General features: G+C 43.1%; 2 protein-coding genes across 8 annotated transcripts in view; one reads left to right on the top strand and one right to left on the bottom strand.

Moving 5' to 3' along the window:
• The window catches only part of CCDC148 (coiled-coil domain containing 148), a 280,255-nt gene extending 279,854 nt beyond the window's left edge, over positions 1 to 401 (bottom strand). For 2 of the 3 annotated variants that reach the window (XM_025404700.1, XM_025404699.1), the window contains exon 1: positions 62 to 401. Coding sequence is in view for 1 of the 3 variants with exons in the window: in XM_025404699.1 (XP_025260484.1) it covers positions 62 to 86 (25 nt within the window). In the remaining 2 variants the exon portion in view is untranslated. The remainder of the gene's footprint in view (positions 1 to 61) is intronic. The other variant, XM_025404698.1, reaches the window with a different exon arrangement.
• A 126-nt stretch (positions 402 to 527) lies between these two features.
• Positions 528 to 11,348, top strand: part of PKP4 (plakophilin 4) — a 230,779-nt gene continuing 219,958 nt past the window's right edge. For 4 of the 5 annotated variants that reach the window (XM_025404979.1, XM_025404982.1, XM_025404980.1 and 1 more), the window contains exon 1: positions 528 to 866. The gene's annotated coding sequence lies outside the window, so the exon portion shown is untranslated. Of the gene's footprint in view, positions 867 to 1,083; positions 1,958 to 11,348 lie in introns of those variants that run through there. The other variant, XM_025404981.1, reaches the window with a different exon arrangement.

Here is an 11,348-nt window from a genome sequence, read left to right on the forward strand (position 1 = left end):
TTTAGGTGGCTCAGTGACGTCAGGAGGAAGCAGCGATGGAAGGGATGGGGTGCAGACTCACCTGGAGAAGCAGAAGCTGCACACATGTCAAAGGTCAAAGGGCATAGCCTCAGGGACTCCCCAAACGCAGGAAAAGTGAAACGCCCATTCCTGGGCTCTCACCGTCAGGGGTACGTCTAAGGGCTCAGCTGTTCCTACCTTTGATACCAGGGACAAACCCTACCAGGCACAGTTGGGGTTGGCAGTAAGGCAAAGGAAAACCTGCCCCAGATTTCAGAGCCAGCGCTGGGGAATCTCCCTGTCCTCTCCGCCACCCCCTCCCGCGCCCGAGACCTAAGACACCTTCAGCCTCACACCCACCTTCTCCAGGCCCTCTTGCGCTGAACAGCATCGGTCTCTATGGCGACCTGAAACCGCAGCTCCCATTGGCCCGTTCAATATGAGGGCCGGGCCAATGGGGAGGGCCAGCCCTCTCCTTCCCGCCAATGGGGTGGCGGGAGCTGGCCCGGGGACGGCGGCGTGCTGACGTTCCCGGGAGCCCGGGGCTGGCCGGGCGGGAGGGCTGGCGGCCGGGCGGGCGGCGGCGGCGGCCTCTGGGCAGTAGAGGGGGCTCCGGGGCTGAGTCCGCGTCGACGCCGGCCGCGGAGGCGGCACCATGGGCAAGGGGTAGAGGGGCAAGTTGGCCACCGCCGCCGCCGGGGGTGGTGGGAGAGCCGCTCCGGGGGAGGGGGCGGGTGGGGGAGGGAGGGGCGGGCAGCCGCGCGGCCGCGGCACTTTTTTAATTTTTGCGGGTGCCGCAGCGGCGACCCCTCGGCGCCGATGTCCCTGATCCCTGGAGCGACGACGGCCGCAGCCTAAGCTGGAAAGTAAGTGTGTGGGCTCGCGGGAGGGCGCGGAGACTCCTGCCCACGAGACCCTCGGCCCTCGCCCCGAACACGCGCCGGGGCCGGGACCTGCGCACCGGAGGCTGGGGGCCTCCCTCCCGCTGCCCGGTCCCCGCGCCTGGCGGCCGCCGCGGCTTTCCTGCCCCGCCTCGTGTTCCTGCCCGCACTCGCCTGCTGCTCCCCTCCCCCCGGCAGGCGCACAAGTTTCACCCTCCATTTGCTTTTCCCGGCGATTCCTCTCCCTGGTCTCCCGTACGCGCCGCGCACGACCTCTGCCTACGCTGGGCTGTGTGGATCAGGAGCCCCCAGCCCCGAACTTGAGCGCCGCGCTGAGCCTTGCTGGACGCCCTCGCGGCGGCTTCCCCGCTGCCTGCCGCCCCGCGGCCCCTGCGCCCCCGACACCACAGGACGCCCGTCCTCCTCAGCTCTCGGGGCTGGCTGGCTGTCGTTGCAGCCCCAGATCCTGCACCTTGGCCCCCTCCCCGTCTTCCCACGCCCCTGCTGCCCGCGCGGTCTTGCGTTTGTCCCCGAAGTCCTGCACTCCTTGCCGGTCCTGCCCACCCCCTCTGCCCAGTGCGCCCCTCTCTACTGGCCGCGGATCCTCACGCTCCACCCCTCCCGGCTTCCCAGCCCGGAGCCTCGCCGCTGCCCTCCTGCGCCGCCGCTTCCTCCTCTCCCTGCCAGGAGTTGAAGCGGAGCTGCGGCACCTCTCTGGCGGATCTGGTATCCCCCCCACCGGCTGCTGAGGCTGCCGGCCCTCTCTCCTGGACCGCCACCCAGAGAGCGAGCGGCGGGGCCGGGATTTGGCTGCGTGTTGGCTGAGTGCGACACACCGCGAGCGCGGGCAGTGGAGGCGCCGCGGCGGCCGTGGCCGCTCGGGGCGCAGCGGTAGTCAGGTGTGTGTGTACAGCGGGGGACGCGCGCTGCTGGCTCCTGGGCTGGCGACAGATTGTGCAGGAATGCGAGGAATGCACCAGGGGCAGAGTCCACACAGCCCGCCGCGGCTGCACTAGCGCCTTCCCTCCCCAGCTCTCGCCGCGCAGCCAGAGGTCACCGGAGCATCTTCGGAGCTGGTGAGCCTCATTCCTCTCCTCTTCTCCCATTGCTTCCCTCCATGCGGCAGAGGGGAAGCGCGGTAATTCTTTGGGGCTCCAGCTAGCATTTCGTCTGGGTTTTTGCTTCATTGGTCTTCAGGAACGTGAATTTGGGGCCAATGACTCTGTAGCCAAGGTTATTGATCATTGCACAAGGCTGTTTGCAAGTTTGGTGTGCAAGGTTTGGATAGTGCCTGGTTTTTACCAGGGTTTTCTGAAAACCAGCAGGAACAGGGGACCTGAAGGTTCTTAGAGTAATGAGCTTGGGGCCAACATATTTTAGCTCTATCAAAAAAATGCTTGTTAGTGCTTATGGACGGGCATGTACTGCAAGAGAGATCTTGAATGCATCACTTTGGTATCCTAAGAAGTGTAATTTTTTCCCTCGTCATACTGGGCTGTGTTTAGACCTCGTATAATACATAATGAATAGAAACAGAGAAGCACTGTTTGGTCAGCGATGGGACAGATAGAACTGTCTGGTACAGTTAAATTCGGGGCGTGTCAGTTACCATTGAACTGACACGGGGACACCACAATCAGGTATATTTCAAGATGTTATTTATTAGTGGAGGTCTCAGTTCTTTGTTACTGAGTTTGACTGAAAAAAAAAATGCTGCCCTACAACTTTTAAAGAACGGTAATTATTTACGTGTAAAATCAATGATGGTCAGTATGCATTTTTGGTCAAATTTTGTTTTCCTTAATACGGGAGAGCAAAATTTTGACAGAAAATGGTTCGCGAGAATTGAGCTTAGATTCTTTTTATTTTAAAAGAGAAACTAGAAGAATGCTTGTCTTCTTGAATGCAGTATATTGCTGTGAGAGTATCTTCGTTTTGGTGCCTGTAAAACAGTTATGGAAAATAGCAACATGAAAACGAGAACAACTAATGTCTGAAATAAGTGTTTTCGGTTGTTGAAAAGCATCGTATGTGTGTTTTTATTTGACACAATTTGCTTGGAAGGTTGCATTTATGACAAACCTCTTTGCACCTGGTTATTTTATGTCAGATTCAGTAAAATAATAAGTCAGTTGTCTGACCAATCAGCTTTCTTCCAACACCTACTTTGTGTAGATCAAGGACATCGAAAACTATCAAATAGGAGCCTTTAGTTAAGGACTCAACAGAAAGGAAAAAAAAATAGAAAAAAAATATTTTGCACTCAGAAAGATTTATCTTTTGGTTGCTACGTTGTTTTTCAGCTGTGTGCATAATCAGTGAATCTTCTAATTTAGAGGTTTAATTTGTGTCCAGTAACACTATGGAGGATATTGGGAGGTGTTTGTAAATGCTAACAGGAAACTTTTATTATGTAACAATATCACATTACAGCAGAGTTTAACCCATGCTTAACCCTTGCTTATTTGACTTGATGTCAAGATGAGGAAGTAAAAGCAAATTTAGTTTCCCTGCTGCATTAGAAATTGAAAACCCTCTTCAGATGTATGGATCTCTCTCTCTCACACACACACACACACACACACACACACAATTGGCTGTGCAAATAGTTTTGCCTGCTTCAGGTAAAGGTAACCTTTCGGTTAGAAATGCTTTCTATTTGTTACAGATATTTGAAGAGAGGAAGTTTTTCAACTAGTGATCCTACACAATTGAAAATAACCGAAATCATATTTTGACCAAAGTACATTCCCTCCCCACCCCCTACTATTATGTAAGGAGAGGGTGCTGCATCTGGCGTCTTATATATTATACTGAAGAGTCTAAGTTGGAGAAGTGAAGTATCCAGTTATTTTAATTTTTACCTGTATTGTTTTTGGAGGGAGGTAAGGGAGCAGAGAGTATTGATGGAAAACAAGGGAAGAAGAAACTAGGGGCAGCTAGTATTCAACCAGAAAGTAAAATTACATACTTTATTGCAACAATAACGCATTTATAAGCTAAATAAATCAAATCTAATTTTGTGACTAGTTCTGACATAATATGAATTTAAAGAAACTACTATCAAATTCAGTTTAATAAAAACGTTAGCACTTGTATGACCTTGAGTATTTGTATTAGGTTTAAATCAGAATCGCAGTTTTCTTCCTTTTCTTGTAAATAGGCAAAGTAAATTTAATGTAAAAATTTGAAACTCACTTTAATTTTTAAAGATGCAATTATTGCCAATTTTTGACCTGAGTAATTTCCATGCTGTTACTCAGGGATCAATTTAAATAATATTCATACCCTGGATGATGCCAACCATCAGGTAAGTCTAGCCTCTTACCTGACTCTTTTGAAGTATTAAGGTATTTCGAGAATGCTCTGTAATCGAATGTGTTTTTTTTCTATTTCAATTGAGCAGTAATTCCCTACCTTGCTTAATTCTAAAATGAACATCGTATCTTCATTCTTAAATGGAAGGTAAAATAGAGGTTATTATAGGGTTATTTTAGGGCATAAATGCCTATGGACTTGCACGTCAGTTTGGGAAGTTTGCCTTCACGCCTTCAAGTGTATAGGGAGATAAGTACTCCTTCAATGTGTGAAATGATTCTGTAGTGCCCATCCTGTACTAAAGGGGAAGAAGAATCTGAAACATAACACCAGTGGACTAGGTATGTTTGGAGAATTAAATAACTGTTTCACAGCCAGACAGTACTACAGACAACTGCAAATAGAGAAAAGAAGGAAAACTTTTAAGATACATGGATGTAAGCTTTCTTTCTTACATCAGTGGAAGTGATGATAGCAGTCAGCAGGTCAGTTCGATGCTCAGTGATAAGAAATAACAGGGTTATTTCAGGGTAAGGTAATCAGGCCCTGAATTGCCAAGAACGTACTTGCTGGTTTCAGTTCAGAAGCTGCACAACATTCAAATATTTCTTACATTGTCACTTTAATAATTCAGTGGAATTATCTTAATTTAGTGTGCTATGTTACCATTACTAAATTGGGGATGTTACATGATGGTGATCTTCAGTTAAACTCAGGAATGTTGCAGACATTTTCTTCATCACTGACCTGTTGTTTTTTCCTTTTCATAATTCAGATTTATTTAATATACCAATAAATGTTGGCTATATCACTGATCATTTTATTATTCAGAGTCTTCATAACATTTTAGTTTATTATGACTCATATATAATGATTCATTGCAGCTGAAAAAATGTCGTTAGGGATTGTATTGTGAGATATTATTACTATTAAATATATAAATTAAAATATAGAAGTGTCTGAGTTATTGTAAGTCATGTGATTGCAAAGCATTTTTCCTGAATGGAATAATGCCTGGTGGTTGGGTGGGTGCCAGTCCAGGTAGCTAGATATAGAATGATACAGTCCTCACAAAATCCAGAACTCACAATGTAGGGTAGGGAGAAAGGGGGCCAGGGGAAGCACCCTTCTTTGACATCCGAGGCATGTTTGACTTCTATAGTTTCCTCTCCACTAAATATAAATTTGGTGAGTTGCAAATATTCAATGGTGTTAGTACTGCTCTTCCTTAATCTGTGCCCCTAAACTGCCCCCACCACCCCGCCACAACACACACACACTATGCCATCACCACATCTGTCAATTTGGCAAGGCAGAGGAAGCTGCTTGTGGTCTGAGGCCATGTGCATAACCTGTAGACATTGGTGTCCTGTATTCCAGGTTGAATTTAAAACAGGTGTGGGATTTGACACAAAAATGATACTGTATATGAAAGTTAGGTAAAATGTGTATTTGAAATGAGGCTATCAGGGTACTATGCAGACTTTTGGGGCCTGGCCGGAAACTTGGAATGCAGTTTTTCATAGAAACCCACAATCGGTTTACAAATAGACTTTTGAAACACTGGCTAGGTGGTATGTGAAGTTTTGTCCCATTGCAAGCTGTGTTTTAATTGCAAGCATGAGGGAGGTAAAAAGTATCCCAAATCAGAAATTAGGAGATCTGCCATTAAACCTTATTACCTTGACAAACCATTTAACGTTTGGATGATAGTTTCCTCCTTTTAAAAATACAGTTTGGATTATATTGATCTAAGTTACATTTTAGCTCAAGATTCCTGAAGTTCACAGTGGTTTTAAAAAATTTTTCTTAAGAAAGAAAGAAAAAAAAACTTTTCCAAGCTTGAATATACTGTTCCCTCTTGTACCTCAAATCATGACAGCAAGGAAGTTGAATTTCTCTTTTGAGACTTCGAACCTTCTTCACATTCATTTTTAATTGTTTTGTTTTGTTTTAAAACGATATCATTTTGGGAAGTGAGGGTAAGGGATGAAGCACATGTTTTCAAAGTCTTGCTACCTCTACCCTAGTCCAAGATTACATATGGTAGTTTTGGCCAGGGAGAGTGCTTGAGATTTCACCTTTACATTCAGTGAGGCTCATGAAGTGTCATTAAGGTAGTGAGGTGTCATGGTTAGCAACCTTACTGTCAGGGTCCAGTTCTGGCACTGCAACTTGCTAGCTGTGTAACCTGGCAGATTGTATAAACTCTGTGGTCCTCGTTTTGCTCATCTGTAGGATGGAGTGATAAAAGTACCCACTTCATATGGTGGTTGTGGAGATTAAATGAATTAATACATGAGAAGTGCTTACAACAGGAGCTGGCTCAGAGCCAGCACTTAATACATTTAAATCATTATTTTTACATTGTGGTGCTTTATGATGGTTTCTGCCGCATTTACCAAATGCCAGGGAAATTATTGGCTTGCTTTCTGTGTGGGTTTTGTCAAAATGATTATGGATTTCAACAGGATATTTCAGGGAAGAAATAAACTGCTGAAGAGAACCATTATGAGCTTGATAGTTTGCAGGACATTGTCTGTAAGAAAGAGAATCCAGCACAGTAATTAAGGGCCTTTTTAAGTAAGGAAGTTGTAGCTTCTTGTGGTAGGTAATACTTGGAGAGGCATTAACCACTACTAGCCAACAAGTATAGGAGAATGTATACAATTATTGCATTTGTAACCCCAGGTAGTAGTCATTTTATAAAATGTCTTTGCTAGTCAGTACATGAATAAAGCATTAGAAACTGTTGATCATTTAACACCATTTGCCCAAATGCAGCTTGTAAGTTAACTCTTTAAGCTGGCTTTTCTGTCTGAAAGTGATCACAGTTGAAAAAATAAATAAATGGATATTTGAAATCAGCAGGAGACTCCCAAATCAAGAAAGGCTAGAAAAGAGGAAGGAGATTTGGAAGATATGTGATGTAAATCAACAGACAGTGGTTAAACAGATATCAAGAGGCTCTAGTTCTAGTCCTGGCTTTGCCACTGTACAGGTGTGTGTCCCATGAGCAAGTCATTTAACTCTCGTGGGCTTTAGTTTTCTTGTCTATAAAATGAGGGAGCTGGTCCAGATGCTCTGTAGAGTCCTTCTAGTACTTACATTTCGCAACTCTTAGAACATCAAGCCGTTACATTTTTTCCTCAGCAAGAATGTACTGTCTTCCCAAGGATTTATGACAATTTACCCTTTGGGATAAGGAGAGAAAATTGAAGTTGTATACTTGAAATTCTCAGCTCCTGAAAATATAAGTGTCGCAGCCAGACAAACCTGTGACCCCTTTGTGGCTGAGTCAGTGGCTCCGTGTCTTGTGCGATGGTGGTGTGAAGTGCTCCAGGAGTGAGGATCCTTGGGGCTCCTCGGGGCAGAAGCTGAGCAGTGAGCTTTTGTGGAGCTGCACATCTGCAGTTTGTCACAGCCCTGCCTTCTGGGACTCATTTGTCTACAACCAGTCCCCTGTGCACACTGGAGACTTCACCTCTGATTGAGACTACATTTTCTAGAAGTTGGATAGAAACAAGAAAGGGGATTTAGGATGGTGATTAGAAGGGACTAGTCTTGTTACAGTGAGAATGACCCACTTCTTACTTGCTCAGATGGTTTGATTTGTCCTCAGAGAAGTTAAACAACTGACACAGAGTCGCTCCTCTGAAAACATTTTGTATGAATACTTTAGGTTCATAGGGAACTCACTAATCCATATCTCATAGAATATAGGTACTTTTCATTCAACTCTAATTATTACATGTAGACAATCTACCAGTGTTCAGAAATTGTGGCACATTTCATGAGGATAATTTTTTACTTGGATTTGTGCTCTTCTATAAAAAGTAATTTAAAAATTCAGTGATGAAAGTTTCTTCTAGACCCTGTTCTCTTCCTTTGTGGAGGAAAAAAAGTCCCTATAGAACTCTAGTATGTATAAATCTATAAAACAATTTTTAAAAAGTATTGAGGTTAGCTCTTCCCCTTTGCTAATGCAATAAGGACATTATTTGCAAAGGGAAGCATTAATTATACTACTATTGTATGCAGTATTAAATGAATTGTCAATGTCATGATCAAAGTAAACCCTTGAAGAACTGTCTGTTGTTCCCAGATCTTCATGAGAATTGTAAACACTCATGTAAAACAAACCATTATTTACTACTTTGCAGTAAAATGGATCATGTGTTCTGACACCTATACCCTGGGTTGAGTGGGAAACAGGGACTGTTTGATGAGTTAAAGGTAACTTTATTCCTGTATACCACTAGGGGTGCAAGTGAGGGGACTGTAGACAATTACTACTTTAGATATTTGTTGGAGTCCTACTGTGTGTAAGGTATTGTGTGTCGTTTTGCATACTTATTTAAAACCATACTACTTATTTGAAATGATTCATTTTAGTTCATTTTAACCAACATTTTTTAGTCCCCTGCTCCATATCAGACTCTGATAGGCCTTATGGCCAAAAAGATGACTTCCTCCAGGGATACTTACTGTCTGTGTTAGATTCAGTAATGGGAGTCTCAGTCTTTAAGGAATCCATGATACATTTTTCAATCTGGTTGGGAAAGATAAGACACATAAGGTAGAGAAGATTGTCCTAGAAATGTTGGTATATAAATAAACATGTAAAATTGTTTCATAAGTATTAAGGATGAGCTATAAAATAACCAGGTTTTAGCTTATACTTCTACTTGCTTCGTTTTGTATTACATGATAAATTACTCGATTCTGGAGATAGGCATTAACCACTCTCATTAGCTTTCTTTGGGATAAGTCTGCACCAAAGATAAGTAGTGATTTCAAAACAAATTTTAATCATGAACTTGATTTATTTTGGCTGTATCTCTTGAAACACTTTACCATATAGCCTGTGTGAAATAATTAATCATAATGACAATACATTATTTATGAGAAACCATAATTTATGCCTTAAGATCTGCCATTTTATTGAGTTCTTATTTTTATTTTTCATACAGCAGTATTTTGGTTTATTGTGTTTTTTGCTTTTCTTGTATTCTCTATGTTTGTGTGTCTTTATAAGCCCAATCTTACTGTTGAAAATATTCCCTCCCATTGTTATGAATAAACAGAATGTTTTAAAATCTCTTGTGACATATGCTAGAATAAATGGTCTCACTGACTCTTGCCTTGAGTCTCAGAATGATGCACTGATGGGAATTTTTCACTTACTGTCAGTTTGTCGATGACTACATAAGCAGTAAGTCTGTTTAAAAAAGGCACTGAATAAGGAATCAGAAAATCGAACTGGACTTCACAAGAACTATTAATGCTATTAGTCTGAGACTTGTGATAAACAACTCAGATGTTAAAGGTCTAATTCAGACTGTTAACAGATGAAAAATAAGTGTCAGTCTGAAATCTTTGGATAGTATATTGGCAAGTGTCAGTCTTCCAAAATATGGTTTAGAACTGTGAATATAATTTTTCATAGAAGCAACATTAATCTGTAAATCTCCCATCCTATAGTGTAACTAGAGTGTATCAGTTCCATGGGAACATAGTCCTGCTCTAAGTTACTCAATAGCAGGGACTTTATCTTTCTACGTGACCTAATCTCAACCTCCAGCGGTTCTGCATACCTTAAGTGAATAAATGAGTTTGACTTCTACTTTTGAACACCTTCACCTACTACTCTTGGATAATCTTGTCTGTCTGTGCCTAATACTTATCCTCTGTCCTTTTGTAAACTGGTCTGAGACCCTAATACCATTTATCCTGCATGTTTCAAAGGAAAAAACTATTTAGACTTTTAAAAAAATGCTTTTGTAATAAAACTTGCTAGATAAATAATTCATTATACCACATTCCTTAGTAAAGAAATTAATGGCCGGGTGCAGTGGCTCAAGCTGTAATCCCAGCACTTTGGGAGGCTGAGGCAGGTGGATCACTTGAGATTAGGAGTTCAAGACCGGCCTGGACAACATGGTGAAACCCTGTCTCTACTAAAAATACAAAAAAGAAAAAAAAATTTTGGCAGGCGCCTGTGGTCCCAGCTACTTGGGAGGCTGAGGTGGGAGAATCACATGAACCCATGAGGCAGAGGTTGCAGTGTGCAGAGATTACATCACTGCACTCCAGCCTAGGTGACAGAGCGAAACTCCATTTCAAAAAAAAAAGAAAAAGAAAGAAAAGAAATTAATTAGAAGATTATAAACAGATTGGTTCATGTTCATTTTAACCTTAATTGCCTGGATTATAACCACAGTGAGATGAGTTTTCATAATGCTCTTTATCGTACTATTACTAGGCACCCATCAAGCACCAAGACTAAACTAAGCTTTGAAAGTGTGGTGTTGAGCAAACTTTCTGTATCCATACCTTTTGTGAATCAGTAATATCTTTGTATAGTCAGCTGAAGAAGACAGAAGTAGATATAATTTCAAGCACATGAAGTTTTTCAAAGGGGAAATGTTACAAAAATGCTAAGGGTATTATTGGTACTATAAAATTACATAAATGTTAAGAGTAACGAAATGAAATTTTGTAGCTTGTTTTGACCTAGTTGGTATAGTAAGTAAACCTTTGTTTGGTCTTAATATAGTAGATAGAAATATTCTTATACATTTTGGTTGTCCCTTTCCCAACCTCATATAATTACTGTAATAAAATTTACAGAAAGAAAGATCCTGTGTACCCTTTATATCGTTTTTCCCCAATGGTAACATCTTGCAAAACTGTAATACAGTGTCACAACCAGGATATTAACATTGATAATATCAAGATACATAACATTTCCATCACCACAAAGCTCATCTCCCCTACCCTCATCCCCTCCTAAGTCTCTGGCAACCATTCATTGTTCATCACATCTATAGTTTTGTCATTTTAAGAATGCTAGGCCGGGCGCGGTGGCTCAAGCCTGTAATCCCAGCACTTTGGGAGGCCGAGACGGGCGGATCACGAGGTCAGGAGATCGAGACCATCCTGGCTAACACGGTGAAACCCCGTCTCTATTAAGAAATACAAAAAACTAGCCGGGCGCGGTAGCGGGCGTCTGTAGTCCCAGCTACTCGGGAGGCTGAGGCCGGAGAATGGCGGGAACCCGGGAGGCGGAGCTTGCAGTGAGCTGAGATCCGGCCACTGCACTCCAGCCCGGGCGACAGAGCGAGACTCCGTCTCAAAAAAAAAAAA

Source organism: Theropithecus gelada, chromosome 12, assembly GCF_003255815.1.
Source record: "Theropithecus gelada isolate Dixy chromosome 12, Tgel_1.0, whole genome shotgun sequence".
NCBI lineage: Eukaryota > Metazoa > Chordata > Mammalia > Primates > Cercopithecidae > Theropithecus > Theropithecus gelada.